The sequence below is a fragment of the Microtus pennsylvanicus genome, chromosome 5 (assembly GCF_037038515.1).
Source record: "Microtus pennsylvanicus isolate mMicPen1 chromosome 5, mMicPen1.hap1, whole genome shotgun sequence".
Lineage (NCBI taxonomy): Eukaryota > Metazoa > Chordata > Mammalia > Rodentia > Cricetidae > Microtus > Microtus pennsylvanicus.
In genome coordinates this window covers 44,960,357-44,984,235 of record NC_134583.1, presented here as the reverse complement: position 1 = coordinate 44,984,235, position 23,879 = coordinate 44,960,357, and the positions used below count along the sequence as shown (strand labels likewise).

General features: G+C 36.9%; 3 protein-coding genes across 3 annotated transcripts; all 3 read left to right on the top strand.

The window, feature by feature from the left end:
* Positions 1-248: 248 nt before the first annotated feature.
* Positions 249-1,214, top strand: LOC142850817 (olfactory receptor 52Z1P-like). The gene has a single exon (XM_075974723.1). It carries the CDS (start codon positions 249-251, stop codon positions 1,212-1,214), a length of 966 nt encoding a protein of 321 aa, XP_075830838.1.
* A 6,846-nt stretch (positions 1,215-8,060) lies between these two features.
* Positions 8,061-9,011, top strand: LOC142850816 (olfactory receptor 52A5-like). The gene has a single exon (XM_075974722.1). The coding sequence runs from the start codon at positions 8,061-8,063 to the stop codon at positions 9,009-9,011; it is 951 nt and encodes a 316-aa protein (XP_075830837.1).
* An 11,398-nt stretch (positions 9,012-20,409) lies between these two features.
* LOC142850815 (olfactory receptor 51G2-like) lies at positions 20,410-21,369 on the top strand. The gene has a single exon (XM_075974720.1). It carries the CDS (start codon positions 20,410-20,412, stop codon positions 21,367-21,369), a length of 960 nt encoding a protein of 319 aa, XP_075830835.1.
* The last annotated feature ends 2,510 nt before the right edge of the window (positions 21,370-23,879 follow it).

The following is a 23,879-nucleotide window of genomic DNA, read 5'->3' as shown; positions in this document are numbered from 1 at the left end:
AGTAGGTTATCATAAGAATTTAATAAGCTTATATATGTAAGATGGTAAAATACATATTAAATGATAACCATTTCTTTCAATATGCAATAATTAATTCCTTAATCAAAGGAGTGCATGTTCATCCTCCTTGATGTTTTTCATGTAGATGTGAATATTGGCGAAGAATATGATCAGACCTTACTCAGTCTTGGTGGTATTCTTCAATCTTCAATCTTGTGCTTGTTAAAGTACCAGGGCGTGGATAGACAATGAAGGTGGCCTCTTCCCCTCACAATCACACCAGTCCACAGGATGTGTGGTATGTTCTGATTGGAATACCAGGACTGGAAGATCTGCATACCTGGATAGCCATCCCCATTTGTTCTATGTACATTGTGGCTGTCATAGGCAATGTCCTCTTGATCTTCCTAATAGTGACTGAACGCAGCCTCCATGAGCCCATGTATTTCTTCCTTTCCATGCTGGCCTTAGCAGATGTCCTGCTCTCCACAGCTACCGCCCCCAAAATGTTGGCAATCTTCTGGTTCCATGCCAGGGGTATATCGTTTGGTAGCTGTGTGTCCCAAATGTTCTTCATACATTTTATCTTTGTGGCAGAGTCTGCTGTTCTTCTGGCCATGGCATTTGACCGCTATGTGGCCATCTGTTACCCACTGAGATACACCACCATCCTCACCTCCTCAGTCATTGGCAAGATTGGTACAGCAGCTGTGGTCAGGAGTCTTTTCATCTGTTGTCCATTCATCTTCTTGGTATATCGACTTCTTTATTGTGGGAGAAACGTAATTCCACATTCGTACTGTGAGCATATGGGCATTGCCAGATTGGCATGTGACAATATCACTGTCAACATCATATATGGCCTGACTATGGCCCTCCTGTCTACAGGGCTGGATATAATACTCATCATTATTTCCTATACTATGATCCTTTGCACTGTTTTTCATATCCCTTCTTGGGCTGCCAGATATAAGGCCCTTAACACATGTGGCTCCCACATCTGTGTCATTCTTATGTTCTACACACCTGCATTCTTTTCATTTTTTGCCCATCGCTTTGGAGGCAAAACCATCCCTCGCCACATCCACATCCTAGTGGCTAACCTCTATGTGGTGGTACCTCCGATGCTCAACCCCATCATTTATGGGGTGAAGACCAAGCAAATCCAAGATCGAGTGGTTTTGCTTTTCTCCTCAGTGACTAAATGTTGTTAAAATGATGAACGATACTAAAGAGTGCATATTCCAGAATAAAACTCTCTTTTGAAATGTTTGCCCTGTGAAAAATTGGAGTAATGAAATTTATCTAGAAGCCCTTAGTGTTCAAAATGATGATATCCACAGGGGTTTTCAATATGTTAATTAATATATCCAGAGATTGTGGGATTTTTTAGTGACTTTTCAGTGTGTATTTTCAATTATTTTATAGCTGTATATAAATAACTGTGAAAAATACAATTTTTTATGTAGAGAAAAGACATGAGAACAGAAAGCCATTGAATATCTTGTGGCTACGTATTGTTTAAATTTGTTTTTATCCTGGAAAATTTTGTTTTCTCCATTTATAGTGAACGAAAGCTTGGCTGGATATAGTAGTCTGGGCTTGCATCCATGATCTCTTAGTTTTTGCAGTACATCTATCCAGGACCTTCTGGCTTTCATGGTTTCCATAGAGAAGTCAGGTGTAAGTCTGATAGGTTTACCTTTATAAGTAACTTGGCCTTTTTCCTTTGCGGCTCTTAATATTCTTTCCTTATTCTGTATATTTTGTGTTTTGATTATTATATGGCGAGGGGATGTTTTCTTTTGATCCAGCCTATTTGGTGTTCTGTATGCTTCTTGAACCTTCATAGGTACCTCTTTCTTCAGGTTGGGAAAGTTTTCTTCTATAATTTTATTAAGTATATTTTCTGTACCGTTGAGCTGCACTTCTTCTCCTTCTTCTACTCCAATTATTCTTAGGTTTGGTCTTTTTATTGTGTCCCAAATTTCCTGAATGTTTTGTGATGAGAATTTGTTGGTTTTGCTGTTTTCTTTGATCAGTGTGTTTATTTTCTCTATGGTATCTTCAGTGTCTGATATTCTCTCTTCTATCTCTTGTAATCTGTTGTTAGTACCTGTCTCTGTCGTTCCTGTTCGTTTACCCAGATTTTCCATCTCCATTCTTCCCTCGGTTTGTGCTTTCTTCAATGCTTCCATTTCATTCTTCATGTCTTGAACCGCTTCCCTAACCTGTTTGATTGCTTTTTCTTGTTTCTCTTGGTTTTCTTGCGTGTCTTTGAGCGATTTATTCATTTCCTCTACCTTTTTGTTTGTAATCTCTAATTGTTTATGGCAGTTTTTCACCTCCTGTTTAAGGTCCTCTATTATTTTCATATAGTTAACTTTTGAGTCGATTTCTTCTATTTCTTCAGGAGTAGGGTGTACAATTCTTCTTATTTCGGGATCCCTGGTTTCTGGTGGTGTCATGTTGCCTTTCAGGTTGTTGGAGGAATTCTTGTATTGGCGCCTTCCCATCTCTTCCTTCATATGGAGCCAGGAGAGGCCTGGTCTCTTGGTCCAGTCTTTGCTGTGATTGACTCTCTGGGTATATCTCTTCAGTGTAGAAGTAGGAACCGTTCCCGCCCCTGGATAGCACACACTCACCCGTCCTGATGGGGTTCCTCAGCAACTAAACAGGGCTGCCAGTAGCCCAATGATCCAGGGCCAACAGGATGAATGGAGCAAGGGGGGGATGGTATCCAGGAGCGCGCAGGAAGCCTGGCGCCAGAGCTGAAGGTGCCCGGCTCCCTTACAGGGGACCCTGAGGTCTGCCCAGTAGGCAGGCACTCACCGCTCTGGGTGGGTCGCCTTAGTTTAGGAGCTTAAAACTGTACTTGAGCACTGGTCCTAGCACACAGCAGGGCAGGGTTGGGGAGGGGTGCAGGGGGGGCTGGATCGTGGGAAAGAGAGACAACCCTGCAGAAGGAGCTGGGGGAGGGGGTTTGTGCTCTCTTCCGGGACAGTCCGCCCCTGGATAGCACACACTCACCCGTCCTGATGAGATTCCTCAGCAACTAAGCAGGGCCGCCAGTAGCCCAATGATCCAGGGCCAACAGGATGAATGGAGCAAGGGGGGGATGGTATCCAGGAGCGCGCAGGAAGCCTGGCGCCAGAGCTGAAGGTGCCCGGCTCCCTTACAGGGGACCCTGAGGTCTGCCCGGTAGGCAGGCACTCACCGCTCTGGGTGGGTCGCCTTAGTTTAGGAGCTTAAAACTGTACTTGAGCACTGGTCCTAGCATACAGCAGGGCAGGGTTGGGGAGGGGTGCAGGGGGGGCTGGATCGTGGGAAAGAGAGACAGCCCTGCAGAAGGAGCTGGGGGAGGGGGTTTGTCCATTGAATATCTTAAAATTATTTTATTAATTCTCTGAGAATTATGTATGTTGTATTTTGATCATATGTTAAAGTGAGTCTTATTTTCTTCTGAAATGTAGAGCATTTCTATGCCCACTGGCAGATGCATGGACCAATAGCACAAAGCTCTATATTATGGATATTTTTGTCAGCACCTATTTTCTATCCTAAATTACTATAACAAAACCAAATATTTTTACACTCCCTAATATTTTATTCTTTTTCTTTTTTGAGTCAGGCTCTCACTGTGCAGCCCTGGCTGACATTTAACTCACAGAGATTTGCCTACCTCTAGCTTGAGAGTATATATATACAAATATATATATATATATATATATATATATATATATATATATATATATGCTTATAGATGATCACAAAGCTGCTTTTAAAGTATAAACTTACACAATATAAATTAAATAAGTTGTCAATAATGAGTTAAATACATTTACCAAGATAAAGTTAACTCTCAATATCACCTGAGTTTTATAAAAGCTAATTTTCTACATATGTGTGGGGGTTTTCTGTTCTAGGACATTAAGGAAGCATCCTTCTGGAAATGGAGGCTTTGCAAGAATAAATAACTGGGAAATCCTGTGCCTGGGTTAAAAAGAGACCTCAGCAAAAGTGTTATTGGAATGTCCACATGGAAACTCACACTGAAAAAGGCTCTGCTCAGATGACGTATGTTATGTGTTATACAGTAATTCACTTTGCTAAAAAAAAAAAAAACAAACTAATTTTTCTGTTAAAATCTAATAAAAGCCATGAAACTGTCAAAAAGATCTGAATTATACAAAAAGACAAAGCAGCGACATTTAGGGGTGCACCCACACACTGAGACAATGGGGATGTTCTATCGGGAACTCACCAAGGCCATCTGGCCTGGGTCTGAAAAAACCTGGGATAAAACTGGACTCGCTGAACATAGCAGACATTGAGGACTACTGAGAACTCAAGAACAATGGCAGTGGGTTTTTGATCCTACTGCACGTACTGGCTTTGTGGGAGCCTAGGCAGTTTGGATGCTCACCTTACTAGACCTGGATGGAGGTGGGTGGTCCTTGGACTTCCCACAGGGCAGGGAACCCTGATAGCTCTATGGGCTGACAAGGGAGGGGGACTTGATTGGGGGAGGGGGAGGGAAATGGGAGGAGGTAGCGGGGAAGAGACAGAAATCTTTAATAAATAAATAAACGGAAAAAAAAGAAACTCAACTTGAACTTTTTAACATTTTTTGTTACTGTTTAGAGTTTGTTACTATCCTGTTTACATGTGTATATAAATACTTATCCATATATATGTACAGACATATTCATATATTTACATTAGACTCACATGTACCAAGTGCTCTAATGAGCTGCGAATGAACTTCCATGTATTCTTTCCTTATAGAACAAACAGCTCTAACCGTGAGCAAAGTCCTATGGGCCACACTACTGAAGAAACCGGCCTCTCCTTCCTCAATGGCCATCTCCTGCCCAAAGTTCCTTGGGTAGGGTGGGGTCGCAGGATTCCCTCTCCTATCCTTGTTGGAGTGTTGTTTGATCCTGTGTGGGACTTGTGCAGACAGCCACAGCTGCTATGAGCTCACAAGTGCAAGGTCCTAGTCATGTCCAGGAGATACTATTTCCCAGCATTTCTATCCAACTCTGGCTTTCAAAGTCTTCCTTTTCTCCCTTCTCTTCTTCCAGGAATTAAAGGAAAGAGTTTTTTATTGGACAAGTCTTACTATATAATCCTGGTCTGCCTGAAACTCACTATGCAGATCATGCTTGTCTCAGACTCACAAAGATCTACTTGCCTCTGCCTCCTCTGTGCTGGGATAGAGGGGTGTGCATCCACACCTTGCCCAAAGTTAAATATTTAACATGCCATCATTGAAAATAATATTGTTTAAAGACTTGCCTCATATAGCTTTTGTTTTGGTGGGAAATTTTCCATATTCCTCCAATATTTTAAGAGATATCATCAATAAAGTGTGGAAACCTCAATAAAATAAGCTTTCACATACATTAAGGGAAGTGTACGAGTGTACTTCTAATTATGTTAATAGTCTATTAAATTAATTCATATTGATGTATAATTGTTTATAATTTTATTATTATTATTATTGTTGTTGTTGTCTTCTGTGTTTGGTGGTGTCATTCCCAGTGTCACCTTTTAACAAAGCTTCGTGTGTAAGGTAGCCCAGGCACATACTATGGATCATCTCTAAGCAGAATGAATTTCCTACATGAGCAGAAAATAGGAATCTTATTCTTTTCATTTCTTGAATTCAAACGTCAAGACCTCTTCCTATCATGAAGGATATTAAAACGAACATTTAAAGAATACAATAAATTTCAATCTATGTATGTGGTATAGATTGGAGATGCCCACATATTGAACATGTATATCACCTACTATGTTATTCATGATAATAAATCAAAAATCGAGTTTTTAGCAATTTAAAATGTGCAACATGTTATTCTTAGCTTTAGTCACCATGAACTTACTGAACATGTTAAATAACATTTTTTTAAAAAAAATATATCTTCCCAATTTCTCTGTGCACACAGTCCCTAGTAATCACATTTTTTTTGAGACAGGATTTCTCTAGTAATCACATTTTACTCTTAGTTTTTAAAGTCTTTTTTGAAAGCTTACACCCTTTTTTCTGTTAGGCAAATACTGGACATGACATTAGTTCTGAGCGTATTGATATTACAAATGCTACAAAATTTAAAAAAAAATTGCCTATCACCAATTCAAAAAATTTTATAAGAACAGTATAGTGAGAGCTGTCTTAAATATAGAAGGACTTTAGGTCACCCAGGTTCAAGGGGAAGACTTAGAGGTGCTAAAAGTTGATTGAAGTTCTCAAGTACGCTTACTTTCCAAAGCCATCCTCATTTGTGGGTCTGAAAAAAAAAATCACTACTGATTGCACAAGGACCATATCTAAAGATGTTTTGTTCTTTTCCCAGTGCAGTTGATACTGACTCATCTGTCCTCAAGCTCCTGTATTTTCCCTTAGAGCATGGACAAACTACTTAAAAACCTTCATGCATGGCACATTCAGTGAGGAACTGACAAAAAGTCTACTGGCTTTGGCAAAGGTGAACACGTAAGTGTTCTGTGTGATCCGGGCAGTTGAGAGACTTCCATAAGGGACGTAAGAGCTCCATCTCTCTGAAGACTTCAATGTTTTTTTGAAGATGACTTAGTGATTTGAAGATTCAAATAAGAATAACATATTCAAGGTGCTTTTATTTTCACTTTTAAGTTGTTATTTTGAAATAAGTGCCTACACGTGATTTTGTCATCTAAGGACCTCACCATGTCATTGGTTTCCAAAGGGAGGGTAATCTTAGTTCTATGATCCAAAGGGATAGAGTAGTTGGAGAGAGAAAAAAAATTCTGGTAAACAGCATCTGTTAGTTAATTAATTTCCTCGTTTCTCAAACACTTTCTGTTTTCCCTTTTCAGTGCCAGGAATAAACACAGGGTTTCACACACTATGCTAATCTCCATCCCTGAGCTGGCTGCAGCCACGGTCTGCACCGTTTTTCACTTTTGCTGCAGGACAACTTTCAGAGGCCCCAGGGACTAGAAAATCTCAGGTCCCTAGAGACGTACTATAGTATAAACCCCTCAGCCTTCACTGACTAAACTATCACAAAATTCCCACAGCGTGAGTGGTCTGTGTCTTATCAGATAGCTTCAGGTAAGTTTGGGGGGCTTGAGGTTCTGTACCATGAATGTCAAAGTAGAAGAAAAAAGCGAGCATATAGCCCACAGATGTCTCTGTCTTCATTTATAACTTGGTGTTAGATTAGATGGAACTTTATGTCTATTCATTGGTAAATAGTGGTCTATTTTAACAGAAATACCCGCTACCCTGCAGTTTAACATAATAAACTTTTCCACAGCCCTTCTGTTTTGCATTTAGAGAATTTAGAAAATTCTGCAAATAATAATATTTTAATAGTCAGGATATATATATATATATATATATATATATATATATATATATATATAATTTCACATAAATGTGTTGATGTTGATCAACTATTCATATTAAAAATTCTCACAGAATTGGTAGGATGTGTAAAATAAATAATTGGATTTAAGGAAATACTAAACCTTTAACAGGTTAATTTGGATATAGCTCTAGAGAGTCTTCTATGAAGAGACTTTTCAAAGAAACCAGCAGTAAAGCAATAGGCCTGCAAGATGTTCCAAAAACACTTGCCTTCTTTAGAGAAGACTGGGACATCTCACAGTCTGGTGGATTATCTGTGTCTACTATAGGTTGATATGAGATCATCTAATATCATTATTTTACAACTTGCACTTAGAAGTCCTTAGCAACACAGAGACAAGAGATAATAAGCAAAAAGGGATTTTGAGTCCAGTGTTCTGAAAAAAAGTTACAAAGCAATTTTGGCATTACTAATACTGTAATGACAACTTAGAACTTACTGCTTCATTTTAAATTCCCATGAAAAGGAAGATAAAAGTGGAGAGGATTAGTTGAGATGAGAAAGGATAATATACTCCTAACTTACTTAGAATACATTTTAATAATGATTTAATTTCTCTTACATTCAATGTACCCAGTCCTAGTATGGAGCAGAAGTTGAAGCATTACACGGCTACACTGTTCTCCTGACAGATTCACCATGCTGACATTCAATGGCTCAGTCTTCACGCCTTCCGTATTAACACTAGTTGGGATACCTGGCCTGGAGTCAGTGCAGTGCTGGATCGGAATTCCATTCTGTGCCATGTACATCATCGCTTTGATTGGGAACTCCCTAATTTTAGTAATAATCAAAAGTGAAAAGAGCCTCCACATACCCATGTACATTTTCCTGGCCATTTTGGCAGTCACAGACATTGCACTTAGCACATGCATTCTCCCCAAAATGTTGGGCATCTTCTGGTTTCATATACCACAGATTTCCTTTGATGCATGCTTGCTGCAAATGGAACTCATCCACTCCTTCCAGGCAACAGAATCAGGCATCCTCCTGGCCATGGCTCTGGATCGCTATGTGGCCATCTGCAACCCCCTGAGACATGCCACCATCTTCTCTCCACAACTCGTGACCTACCTTGGAGTTGGTACATTATTCAGGGCTTTCATTCTTGTATTCCCATCAATATTGCTTATCAAATGTCGCCTTAAGTACTTCCGGACTACTATTGTCTCCCACTCTTACTGTGAACACATGGCCATTGTGAAATTGGCAGCTGAAGATGTCAGAATCAACAAGGTCTGTGGCCTCCTTGTTGCCTTTTCCATCTTAGGGTTTGACATAGTCTTCATTACCTTCTCGTATGTGCGAATCTTCATCACTGTCTTCCAGTTGCCTCAGAAGGAAGCTCGATTCAAAGCCTTCAACACCTGTATTGCTCACATCTGTGTCTTCCTACAGTTCTACCTCCTGGGCTTCTTCTCTTTCTTCACACACAGGTTTGGGACTCACATACCCACCTATGTGCATATCCTCCTGTCAGATCTTTACCTCTTGGTCCCACCTTTTCTCAACCCCATTGTCTATGGCGTTAAAACTAAACAAATCCGTGACAAAGTTGTGAAGATGCTTTTCTACAATAAACCCCTGTAAACATCTAGGACTCCCTCTGTTGAAATGCTGAGTGGTTTCTAAATAGCAACTTGAATGAGTTAAATCTATGTTTTCTCCAAACAGGAAACTGTGATAGCATGTGGATTTCAGATACTTATAATTTGTAGATGTATGTGTTAAATAAAAACAACTATGTTTAAATTTCAAATTATTTAATGCATTTTTTTTGGATTGGAACTACAAACATATTCTTATTTGTTCCTTCCTGACACTGTGGAGCCATATTAAAAACAAATTTTGCGATCAGCATTTTCTTCAGGAAAATGTCAGAGCAAATTTTGTAAATCACCATTCTGAATTTTTAACCCAGCAAATGCTTGTAATTTTGACTATGCTTTACCTACTGGTATTTCTTCTAATCTCTATTTTGACAAATTTTCAAACAGTTAATTTGCTTTACATACTCTTTATAAAAATTTAGTGATAATATATAATAAGTAATTCAGACAAAATTATATAGTGAAATCTAAAACCTATTAAATATAGCAAGAAATGTATACAGGGAAATTTCAAAGAAAGAGCAAGGAATTACGATATTCACAAATAAGCTTTTAAAAAACTGAAGCAATGATACGAATGTTTGTGTGGATGCTTATTTAACACTCATTCGTTAGTTATTGTAATATAAATTTGAGTTTTACTGTGCTTTATTAAAATTTAGAGATTGAAGAGTAATTGAATACAAAGGCGAAGCTGTAGTATTTAACAATTGCTTATTGCTGGCATTGTCAGTAATCTGTCCTACCCACCTTAAGTCACAAAATCATAGGACACACTGCCTGGCACTTATTAGAACAAAAGTTGTATTTGCATTTATGGTAGCTAATATAATATACAAATGTGTACAGAAAATTATACACTCAGAAACTTATTTCACTATCATTAAGGCAAAGAAAGCATGCAGATAAAAAGATAATTCTAATCCTGAGCTAACCGCACTGGCTATGAGCAGGGCCTCTGCTTCTGTCTTCACAGTTTCCACATCTTCTTTCTCCATGCCTTCAACTTATTATTTTGATGTATCTATGAATATCATGCTAAATTTTACTCAACAAAAGAGCAAGTCTGAGATCAAATAAGCTGATTACAAGCACACACTAAAAAGCATTGTAGATGGGGAAGTCATGTTGATTTCTTATTTTTGGTAAATAATTGTTTGAATAAAGAAAATAAGAAGGTGTCTATAAAAGATAGGGGATTGGAGAAAGGGAAAGAAAAAGGGAGGAAGAGAGAAAGGGAAGGAGAGGGAGAGATGGAGAATGAATCATTCAGTAGGTAGATTTAAACATTAGTTTTGAGAGAAAAAAGAATTTTTCAAAGAAACAAACATAAACAAGCTATTGTGCTTCCAAAATAAAATTTAGTGTGTCTGAAGAAATGGATCGGTAATTAAGGCCTTGCTGCTCAAGTGCAGAATTGTGATCCCCAGAAACCCGTGTAAATACCAGATGCTCATGGCAGACGCCCTGCAATTTCCACAAGAGGAAAAAGACAGCAAGACTTCTGCAGTGCGAGCTGACTGAGAAAGATAAGACTTTTGGGCAAGCTCTGGGTTGATTGACACAGCCTGTCTTGATGAAAAAACTGAATCCTGACCCCAGACTCAGGCTTTCACGTGCTCTGCCACTTCTGCATGATTGCCTACATGAATTTAAGAAGTTGTACATACACACACTTGCACACACCACACCACACATACAATATGAAAAAATAGTAAACACGAAATATATTTATTGCATAATAAATAATCAGTAAAAAAATAAAGAACAATGTTTTAGTTGATAGACAGTAGTAAAAGATGTTTAATGAGATAATAGAAGTGAATTACTAAATAACTTATTTTAATCCTGGAGACATAGTTTAGTGCTTGTGACACACACTTCTGAGTCACTTGGCAATGAGAAATCAACTTAAAATAAATAAACATGATGAATACAGAAATCACAGCAGAGATATAGGGAAGTTAATGAATATATAGCATAAGTGGTATTTTTATATATGGAACCCGAACTAATAAGATATTGTAAATACCTATTTAACATGGGTGAATTAAATAAACTCAATTATAGGTAGTAGATATAAAAGTGTACTAAATACATTTTAAATTAGGCTGACTTTTGTTGTTATTAACATAAGCAATTGAAAATGGAAAATCCAATCCAACTGGAGTAGAAAAAAGCAAATATTGTGTATCTTTATAAGGGATGATAAACACAAAAACATTAAAATGTACATTTGAAGCAATAATTTTTGGCTGCATTTTGACAGTGGGAGTCTGTTAGTAGTCAACCTATCTGTGCATATAATTAATTAAGAACAATTTCAGGAGGTAGTTTAATAAGAATTTTCTGTATATAAAGTGGATTTGACAAAAAAAGAAACCTATTAATGAGGCAGACAGTTAGAAAGACACACTGAGATAGTCCCCTTAAGTCACCTATGTGAATTCCATCTTAGACTTAGTTGATTAGAGAAAGGTAAGCAATACAGCCTTCCACCATTATCTCAGGTATGCAATTCACAAACAGGAGAGGTCATAAAACCCAAAGAAACAGTTCCTGCAATAGTCCAGTAATTACAAGTGTCTTCTTTTCCCCATGGCAAGCTTCACAGAAACATTCAATACTATTCCTTGCTTTTCATTTTTTTTCTACATACTTAGAGTATGTGTAATTTCTAGTCCTATAACCATGTCCTGATTGTTTAGCATTTTGTGCAAACTGCGTCACACAGTATGCAATGTGTATAGTGGACAAATGCAGATTTGCCCTAGGTTATTGATTGTGGATCTCCTATAGTTTTCTCTCCTGAATGAGAGGCTATGGAAATACATTCCACAATTTGCTTCCCTATCCTATGTTGATGTGTTCTAAAAACAGTGAACTTAGTTTGATACATACTTCTAAATGTGTCTTCATGTGTAGATGAATTTTTCTTTGAAATGCCAGCTCACTGAATTCAAGAAAGACTTTAATTTCTTTATTTCTTCCTTGATCCAGGTGTGGTTCAGTAGTTGACTGTCCAGTTTCCATGAGTTTGTTGGCTTTCTGGGGGTAGCATTGTTGTTGAATTCTAACTTTAATCCATGGTGATCTGATAAGACATAGGCGATTACTAATATTTTTTGTAACTGTGGAAGTTTGCTTTGTTACCGAGTATGTGGTCAATCTTTGAGAAGGTTCCATAAGCTGCAGAGAAGAAGGTATATTCTTTCCTATTTGGGTGGAAAGTTCTATAGATGTCTGTTAAGTCCATTTGATTCATTACCTCCATTAATCCTCTTATTTCACTGTTAGGTTTCTGTCTGATTGACCTGTCCATTGGTGCGAGAGGAGTTAACAACCACTGGTCATTAATATCACTTAATATCAATGGACTCAACTCTCCTATAAAAAGGCACAGGCTAAGAGATTGGATACGAAAACAGGATCCAACATTCTGCTGTTTACAAGAAACACACCTCAACCATAAAGACAGACATCTACTTAGAGTAAAGGGCTGGGAAAAGGTTTATCAAGCAAATGGACCTAAGAAACAAGCAGGTGTGGCCATACTAATTTCTAACAAAGTTGACTTTAAACTAAAATCAATCAGAAGAGATGGAGAGGGACATTCTATACTCATAACAGGAACAATTCATCAGGATGAAGTCTCAATCTTGAATATCTATGCCCCTAAAATAAAAGCACCCACTTATGTAAAAGAAACATTACTAAAACTCAAGTCAGTCATCAAACCACACACACTAATAGTAGGAGACCTCAACACTCCTCTCTCACCAATGGACAGGTCAATCAGACAGGCTATCATAGTGACACATCTTTACACAGTACAAAGAAATGTCATACAACAATCATGTACTCAGAATGTTGATTTCTACATCTAAGAATCAAAGTTTTAAGTATTTTAGATAAATGTCTATGAACTGAAATAACCAGCAAAATATAAGATGCTTGTGCTTCTTGATGTCTTTCCTAATGCTTGATGGTGCAGACTGTAATTTTTATCAGGTGATTCATATATAGTAGGGGAATTCTTTTATTTTATTTGGAATTTTCAGGACATCAGATAATATCCTGATTGGCTGGTGTGTTCTTCAATGAAAGACTATTCCCTGTTATTCACTTGATTGTTTGTACCAGTTTCTACTAAAACGTGCATTGGATGTAATCATTTCGTTGTATATATTATAGATGTATTCAACTTTTTGGAAATATAATTGATGTGTACACAAAGTATACAAATACCTATATTTTGATAGATCCAATATTACTCAACTCTTAATTAAAGTTTTGAATTTCCATACCTAACCAAAAATTGTCTAATATGTGTTTAATAATATATTCCATACCTTACTATTGTTTCCCTACCCATTAGAAATTAGGGTAGGAAAGTGAACATAGGTCTGTATGTATTCTAACTATGTATGAATAATAAACTGTAATATTTCATGTATTCAAGACTCCCAGTCTCCAAGAAACAAATACTATACATATCTTGGTGGCATCTGTTAATCCTTGACCTAAAATCCTTGCAATTTTATTTTCATCATTTAGGCCTGGTGACCTGGGTCCTTCCTGTACAGCAGTAGGCACGGTAGGACTTTGTAGGCCTCGGCTCTATATTGGTGCTCCACTGCCCTTGGAAAACTCTGGACTCGGTGTCTCTATGATTGCGTTGCTGCTATTTCTCCCCCAAACACAAACATTACAATATGGGGACGTCACTGTCTTTTTTTATTCTATTTTATTTCTCTAGGAAATGAAGTGGTTATCAAATCACAGCATATCTGGCACTGATTCTTCATGGTAAGCGTAGGCTCTGTGGTCCATGATAAGAGACCAATTACCATGGATAAGAAATCAGTGTATATCTTATAACAAGTTTTAAGGTTCTTGAGATGACACTTCTTTGTGAGATACACTCTCAGGTCCATCCATATGGAACAACACAATTGGTTTGTGACAACCCTGGACTAAAATCACCTTCTAGGAGTAAAACAACTACATATTAATAGCAGATTTACTGAAAACAAGATATAGCATATTGCATAGTCTGGGGAAAAATAATAGACTGTTTTATTGTTTCAAACACTTGGAAGGATGTAAGGATGTAATACTAGAAAAGTCAAATTGTGAAAATTAGGGTAAATATCTAGAACCATCATTAAACATACAATATGATATATGAAGTACCAAGAGCTTTCAGATAACTAAGATCTTGTTTAAAGAATATATGAGGTGACGTCATGGTCTTTCCTTCATACACTTTGGCATGTTTATAGTTGCTTTCCTTATTCATCTCATGTTTATGAAGTCTTGCTATCTAATAAGCAAGGACAACCCTTAAAACACACATACAAGTAAAATTATACAGACTGGGCAGGTTATATTTAGGAATATATATGTATATACACATATAAATATAACAACAAATAACATTAAATGTCATAGGGCAGTGTTAGGGTGGAGGAAAAAAAGGAAAAATGATGCAATTGTAACCTCAAAAAATTACAAAATAAGAGCAGATGAAAGTACAGAATATGATCCTATAGAAACTCAATTAATATAGAAATTTAAACAGATTGTTTTAAAGAAGCTCAATATATTTTTTAAAAAAAGACAGAACAACACTTTAATACTTTCACAGAAAAAAGAGAGATAGAGATAATTTACAAAACCAAACAGATACTGTCAAGCTGGAAACCATATTAAATGAAATTAGAATTATTAAGGAAACATCATATGCTGTAAAGGTGCTAGACAGAAGAAAAAATTAGTGAGATCACATATCATCAATTTTAAATTCTAGATTAGACAAAAAAAGAAGGATGAAGACAATTTGGTACTGTATTAATAGGATAAGTTTTCAAGTTACTTGTATTAAGGATCAGAGAATATCAAAAAGGGAGAAAGTATATTCAAAGAGGTAATAACAGAAAGTTTTGCGATCCTAGAATCAGATTCATGTCTGACAGTCAAATCCTAGTACATCGTATATCTCAAGATATAATTTTACCAAATTTTCCAATGTCAAAGATAAAGCAATTATTCTCAAGGCAGCAAGAGAAAATGAATGAATAACACAAAAGAGTTATTATTCAGGTGGTCTGTTACTATGCAGAAGAATCCATACAGATCTGATAAACATGAGCTGAAGAAAATAACAAAATGATAGTGACCAACCAAACTGACAATCAGGACTAAAAATAAATTAACTGACAAAGTTGAGTGAACTTAATACCATCAGATCTTTTGCACAACATGGCCAAGGGAGTTCTTTAAAATATGCTTGAAGTGATGCAAGTGGTAAATTAGAAAATACCCAGTGCTAAAAAACTCATACCAAAAAGTAGTTATGCAGAAATATTTAGAGTGCTCTAAAGCAAACATGGTAAATAAACCGTTCACACATGGAGTGTAAAAAGCTGAAAGTAAAATAATTCCAAACAGTAACCATTAATTTGAAATAGAACAGCATAGAAATATGTAAAGGTAGAGATAAAAATTCAAAATATGTGCAAGAATTGAAGACAACTCAATGTTTTGCTGGTATTTTTATTTCTTTATTTATTGATTTTATTGAGCTATACATTTTCTCTGCTCCCCTCCCTTCCTCTCCCCTTCCCTTCAACCCTAACCGTTGGTCCCCATGTTTCCAGTTTACTCAGGAGATCTTGTCTACTTCTACTTCCCATGTTCATTAGATCCTTGTTTGTCTCTCTTAGGGTCCTCATTGTTGTCTAGGTTCTCTGGGATTGTGATTTATAGGCTGGTTTTCTTTGCTTTATGTCTAAAGCCACTTATGAGTGAGTACATATGATATGATAATTGTCTTTCTGTGTCTGAGTTACCTCACTCAATATGATGTTTTCTAGCTCCATCCGTTTGCCTGCAAATTTCAAGATGTCATTTTTTTTTCTGCTATGTAGTACTCCATTGTGTAAATGTACCACATTTTCCTTATGCATTCTTTGGTCAAGGAGCATTTAGGTTGTTTCCAGGTTCTGGCTATGACAAACAATGCTGCTATGAACATAGTTGAACACATGTCTTTGTGGTACAATTTAGTATCCTTTGAACATACATGCAAAAGTGGTATTGCTGGGTCTTGAGGAAGGTTGTTTCCTAATTTTCTGAGAAACCGCCATACTGATATCCAAATTGGCTATACCAGTTTGCACTCCCACCAGCAATGCAGGAGTGTTTCCCTTTCCCCATATTTTCTCCAGGATACATAGCCATTGGTGTTTTTGATCTTGGACATTCTTACAGGTGCAAGATGGACTCTCAGGGTTATTTTGATTTGCATTTCTCTGATGGCTAAGGATTTTGAGTTTCTTTTTTGTATCTCTAAATCAATGATAAATCTCTCTTATTTCAAAGTAACTTCTTATTATGAAAAGGTACTTTAATTTTTAGCTTTCATAGGTTTTACAAAACATAAATCCATAAAATATGAACCAAAAATAATATAGTAGGCAAAACAGTACCAGAATAAAACTCTAAATCAGATTTAAAGATTGTTAGAGTAAGGAATGAGAACTCAACTGCAATAAAACTAGAAGATAAGTATGAACATTGTTTTAGTAAACCTAATACATCAATAACCATTTCTGTAAAGAAATTAAGATTTCTAATCGAAAGACAGAGTGATGAAATACATATTGATTTTGAGAAACAAATTCATTCTAAAGGTCATGTACAGACTGAATGTGGATGGGATGAAATAGGAAATTCTAGGTGAATGGATTATAGCACAAAGCAGAAATAATCGTGAAGTTATTATGTAAACAGAAGCATAAATAACAGGCAGTAGAAAAGACAAAGAATTCACTACATAATGATAAAGGGATTAATACAGCTGGGAAAAAAATCTACATGTTTATGCACCCAATATCTGAACATTAAGTAAAATAAACATTAAGAGACATAAAGAGACTGACAGAATACAATGTACTAATTAATAGAAGACATCAACACGTTCCTTTCAATGTGGTGGTATTATAATATCATGTTGACATCAGTCAGTCCATTGAGCAGCGAAACAGAGTTAATTTCACTATCGACCAATTGTACCTGACAGACATCTGAAAGATTATATCCAACTGCAGAACACACATTCTCAACAATGTGACGGAGATTCTGCAGGATAGATTCATGTGGCACATTCAAAATGAGTCACAGAAATTTAAAAAATTAAATTATTAAATTATATTATGTCACACAGCTTTCCTGAACAGAATTCCATAAAATCCCAAGTCAATAAAAAGGATGAAAAACATCTGGGAATTATACAGATATGTAAAAACAATGAATAAACAGTAGTTCAAATAAGAAGGTAAAATTATATATTTTTCTTCATGCATCATATCAAGACTTATGGAGCTATATTACAAACAGTTTTAAGAGGGGAGATTATAAGATCAAAGGTTACATGAAACAGAAACTCTATTAAAGAACCAACCTTTCAAAGCATCTTAGGAAGCTAATCGAGAAAAGACCAACTAAACTCTAAATTAATAGACGGTAAAGAAGCAGAGAATATTGGTTTAAAAATAAATATAAAAGAAAAGTATTACATCATGCTCACATTGTGTATGGAGAATTTGATCCTGGGATCACAGCCAGTTGTTGAGTTTAGTCAGGAGAAATATGTATATTTCTAGATGGGAGCCTGCTTACAATTTCTTGTTCTGAACTGGCAACAGAAAAACTATATCAGAGGTCAGAAAGGGTCCATGTGGAGAAGGTTACCTAATGCAACCATTTATTTTGGTAGGGAAATGAAAATACTATGAGACAAAGTGTGGGATGAAAGGAATTTCAGGACAGTAAGTGCCAAGCTATATATTATCCTCTTTGTTTTCCATTATTGACTTTCTCAAGCTAAAGTCTAGAGATCAGCATATCCCATCATAGTCAGACATACAGTAATATTAGAACTAAGTCGACCATGCTGTTCACATTTGTGCCCACTGTTACTCAGTGTGGTCTATTTGGTATCTCACAATACAACTCTGAGTGGAAACCACTATATTCTTCCATGTAGTGAGACATTTAAGGCTAAATTTATGGATCAAGATTATCAGACAATTTGGCAGAGATAAAATAAATAGCTGTTTTTTATTGTAATATGTTTGTGAATGAGTTATTCATTGAGCAAAAGTTGCTATATATTGTTAGACTAAAAATATTTAATCTATTTTCTTTGGTAGGAAACAGTGAAATTTAAGGGAAGTACCATTTTGGAGAGCCAGATTTAGATATGAAATTGGCTCTATAGTCTACTAAGTGATTTTCAAGAAGACAGCCAAATAATGAATCATTTTCTATCTGTTATTACCTAGAACTGAAATTTAGTTACCTACAGTGCTTAGCTATAGAGTCTGTTTTCCCACAGACTAGACCACACGTGAAGCTTTTCATTGTTGTCTCAAGTTCTGAATGCAAACCCATATCTAATTACATGTTGTATTGCATCAGTTTTTCCAGACACAGAGGTAACAAATATTTAAAAATCTCTAGAGAATTCATTATCCTTTACACTTAAATTGTGACATCCTGCTGTGATCTTGTTGATAGTAGTGCAGAAAGGGTATTGGAAAGAACCACAAACTGGAATGTTGGCACTACAGGGTTATAGCCTCTCTCCTGCATGAATCCTTATTCCTCTCTAAGGACTACAGGAAGCCTTATTAATTCATCATGCTTGCTTTCAGAGTTAAAACATTCATTCACGGTAAGAACAACTGTTTTACAAAGCATGTGAGATCCGAGAAAATATAAAAGGAAACACAGAACGGATGTTGAGAAGCAAAAGGGAGGACGGCAGCCAGCAGAAGAGTGGAAAGAAGAGAAGAACCAAGAGAGCTCAGGAAGTAAAAAGTTCTCATTTAATTACATAATTTTAGTGATATTCTCTCTCTCTCTCTCTCTCTCTCTCTCTCTCTCTCTCTCTCTCTCTCTCTCTCTCTCTCTCTCTCTCTCTCTCTCTCTCTCTCTCTTTTGTCTGCCTGTCTCTCTCCTGTATTCCTGTATTACCCAACTTAAACTAGAAAAATTTCATAACCAGAACTTTCTTTAGATGCCTCAGACTTCCACTTGAGGTAGCATCTGTCCATGAACTTGTCTACATAAGAGAAAGGTCTATTTCAGATATAACAGAGGAGGAATTTCAGAATGAAGTTAAAATTTCTGCAGACCTTAAAATTCCTACTCCAACCCAAACACCAGTAACTTTTCAATATGTTCTTACATCTCAGAGTCTCCTAAAATTTCAAATTTATAAAAAAAACATAAATTCCAGCTTCCACTTTTAGGAAAATGCTGGAAACCATGAAATGCTTTTGTAGGTGAGTTTGAAACTACATGGTCAGAAGCAATAGAAACTGGACTGTCAAAATCAAGCAAAGCTACAGTATGAAGGCTTGTAAGTTAACAGGAGTAGTACTTACCAGGTGTAGAAAGGTGGGAACTTCAGAATGCTATTCTAGCTGCCTGAACTCAGCTTGTGAATTTCCTAGGGCTTTATTTGCACGCAACATGGAGAAGCTTTTCCTTTCAGAAGTGACACTGGATTGAATACAAAGCATGTCATGTAGTCCACAGTATCAGAGGAGCTTCATGGTAGAGAAAATATTAAAAGGTGATTCATATCTTGATATGGATGGGTCATATATTAGGTCATCACTGTGTGACAAAGAGATGAAACTGACCTATCCCATTTCTTTTTTCTTTTCCTTTCCCTTTCCTTCCTTCCTTCCTTCCTTCCTTCCTTCCTTCCTTCCTTCCTTCCTTCCTTCCTTCCTTCCTTCCTTCCCTCCCTCCCTCCCTCCCTCCCTCCCTCCCTCCCTCCCTCTCTCTCTCTCTCTCTCTCTCTCTCTCTCTCTCTCTCTCTTTTCTTTTTTTTTTTCAGTATAGTGTTACTTTTTAACTGTTGATTTTAGGTTACTATGCAAAATAATGAGTTTCTTATCTCCCAGATGGTTCACTTCCTCTTTTCAGTGACTTCCAACCACTGCTGTCATATTATTGTATTCTACTACCCTTTTTGTTTCCCACTTTCCTTAGATCTCTTTGTTCCCTCTCAAGACCAGAGGAGGCTTTAACAGGCTTCCTTTGGGAAGCTGAAGGGATGGTCTTGATGGCAGTAAAGGAAATATGTTACTTTAATGTTAACTAACAAGGAAATGCAGATGATGAAGTAGGGTATATACTGGATTGAGTAGTGAGTGTACATAATCATTGAAGATTATTTTTTCTGTTTATTGTTGCCCGTACCCACTGTTCTTTCCCGACACAGATTCTGGCCTTGTCAATGCCTTCCCCATTACAGAATAAGTGTGGAACTGGCCTGTGCTCTAGCAGGCAGCCCAATGGCAACCTCAAACTCCAGCAGCATCTTGTCCTCCACATTCTACCTTACAGGCATCCCTGGCTATGAGGAGTTTCACCACTGGATTTCCATCCCGTTCTGCTTCCTCTACCTTATTGGCATAACAGGAAACTGCATGATCTTGCATATCGTGAGGACAGACCCAAAGCTCCACGAGCCCATGTATTACTTCCTGGCCATGCTTTCTCTCACTGACATGGCCATGTCCCTGCCCACAATGATTTCCCTTTTCAGAGTGTTGTGGTCCATTTCCCGAGAGATCCAGTTCAATATCTGTGTGGTACAAATGTTTCTGATTCATACTTTTTCCTTCACTGAATCATCTGTGCTCCTGGCCATGGCCCTTGACCGATATGTGGCCATCTGCCACCCTCTGCGATATGCAACCATTCTTACCCCAAAGCTTATTGCCAAGATTGGGATTGCAGCTCTGCTCAGGAGTTCCATCTTGATAATTCCACTTATGGCACGCCTAGCGTTCTTTCCCTTCTGCCGCTCCCATGTTCTTTCTCATTCCTATTGTCTGCACCAGGACATGATCCGCCTTGCCTGTGCTGACATCAGATTCAATGTCATATATGGGCTAGTCCTCATTACTTTGCTGTGGGGCATGGACTCCCTGGGCATTTTTGTATCATATATTTTTATCCTTCTCTCAGTGTTAAAAATTGCATCTCGTGAGGGTAGGCTGAAGGCTCTCAATACATGTGCATCCCACATCTGCGCTGTGCTCATTCTGTATGTGCCCATGATAGGGTTATCCATCGTCCATCGTTTTGCCAAGCATTCTTCTCCTCTCATCCACATCTTCATGGCTCATATCTACTTAATGGTGCCACCAGTGCTTAACCCCATCATCTATAGCGTGAAGACCAAGCAGATCCGCCAAGGAATCCTCCATCTCCTTTGTTCTCCCAAAATCAGTTCTATCGCAATGTAGGCGTTTCACCAAGACAAGAAAGGCATCAGCACTTGCCATGTGAGTCCTGGTAAACTGCTCCAGAGTGGAAAGCTAGATAAAAAGCAGAAGCAAGTCAACAAAGCACCACCAAAAGGCTGTGAATGGAGAGCATGGTGCTTTCCACTGTGTCAGAGAGCCAGCCTTCACATTTGCTTCATAAATCTTCTTTAGTTAGGAATATGTTGCAAAGCAGTATATTGGTAATCGTTTCCATTTATCCTCTCCCACTTCTGTCTCAAATTTCATTCAAGATGATTTATCCATGAAAATAATGACTTTGTTTTACTTTCTATATTATATAATATATCATGGAATTTTAAGATACCTTATTCTTATATGATCATTATGTGTGAAAATGTACTTAAAGTTGGTGGATTTTATTTTTTATCTAGAAATGAGAATGTACCATGGCTTAGTGTAGACCTATACTCAAACGCCTTAGCATCAATTTCAAATATTTACGTACATATCTCTTCCCTACCTGAGGATGGAAAAGAAAGGAGCAGCCTCAAATTTTTATAATTTAATTTTTGGGGATATTTTTACTTTTTGTGATGCCTGAGACCAAGCCTAGGCTTTGGCGCATGCAAATAAACTCTTCTACCAGTGAACTATTCCCCCTAGCCTAATAATTATAATGTTAAAGAAATCAAAGACTCAAAAAATAAATTAATAATTTAAAATTAAAAAGAAAGCAAAGAGCAAATTCTAATTTGTTATGTGATCAGGTAAAATTAATATTATAACTCATTGAGTTAAATATGTCCCAATAGTAATTTATATAATAATATTTATCCAATAATATTAAAATATAACTACTAATGCAAATATTTAAAAATGGTGATAACTAAAGTATAAGCTCTTTTTAGCAAGAAACAGATAAATCTAGGAATTTTGTTATTGTCTAGGCCTCTTTTCAATATAGCTTTGGAGTTACTTAGTCTGTGGTCATGCACAGAGTAGGATAACAATTCTTTCAAGATTAGCTGGGCTTTCTTAGATCACGTGTCTATGCTAGCAGTAACAGGAACATAATCAGGCGAACAACTAGATGGAAAGATAAGCTAAAACTCAAGAGTGTCTGTGTCCCCTATAGTGATATGCCTCAAAAATAATTCATGCATTTTCACACACATTTGTCTAGCTTTTAAATAGAAATTGTGGCAATTGAATTGTGCTTGTTACAAGGACTTAAAGTTGCGCTATGTTAAATGATTATGAAATAAATTGTCTGTGAAAAACAGAGTGACTCATTTGTATATTCATTTTAATATTATATAGTTGTCGAGACTACTCTTTTAAATATAAAATTCATTTTAATAATTTAAAATTAAAATGTTCAAAGTGTATCTGACGTTATCCTGAAAAACTCACAAACTATTGCTTGCATCTTAATTTTGATTTGGTTGTATCTGTTTGGCCTATTTATTCTTTTTCTTTCTTATTTGTTCAAAATTTTATTTTATATTCAACTGCAGTTTCCCCTCCTTTCTCTCCTCCCATTCCCTTCCTTTATCTCCCCTCATTCCCCCATCTAACTAACTCCTCCTCTGTTTCTGTTCAGAAAGGGGCAAGACACCCATGGGTATCAAAAAAGCATGGCAAATCAAGTTCTAGTAAGACTAAGTACCGTCTCGTGTTTAAGGCTGGGCAAAGTAAGCCAGTGCAAGGAAGATGTTCCCAAGAGCCAGACAAAGTGTTAGGGACAGCCCCTGCTCTCACTGTTAGTAGTCCCGCAAGTAGACCAAGCTACATAACTCTCACATATACGAAGAGAGAATGTTCCCCTGTTTATTCTTTTATTGGGCCTGTTTATTACCTCATTTGTAGCACATTCATCTTTAAAAGGGAATAGAAAATGAAACAAGAGATGTGAGTATCAAATGTAATGATTCACTTTATAATATGCTACATCTTTAAAATCAAATCGACTTCATGGAGATATTTTTTAAAGACTTATTTATTTTTATTTGATGTGTATGAATGTTTGCTTGCATGCATACATATGCACAAATGAATAACTTGTGCACATTGAGGCTAGAAAAAGGTATAGGATTCTTGAGGTTGGATTTACAGATAGTTTAAGCCACCATTAGCATGCTGGGAATCAAATCTGGGTCCTCTACAAGAACAGAAAGTACTCTCTTTAAATTTTTTTTGTTGCTGTTGTTTTAGAGACATGTCTCTGTTTCTCTGTGTAACAGTCCTGCCTACCCTGGAACTCCCATTTTAGACCATGCTGACTTTTAACTCACTAAGGTCTCCCTTCCTCTGCCTCCTGAGCATTGGGATTAAAGGCTTGTACCATCTCTGTCTGCCCCAGTAAGTACTCTTAACTGCTGAACCATTTCTCCAGCTCCTTTAAGAATAAAATTTACAAAGAATATAAGCATCATACAATCATTAATAACATTTATAGTCATCACATAAGAGATATCTTCACAGGCAAATTTATTTTAATAATATGTATACTGAGTCGGGGGAGGGAA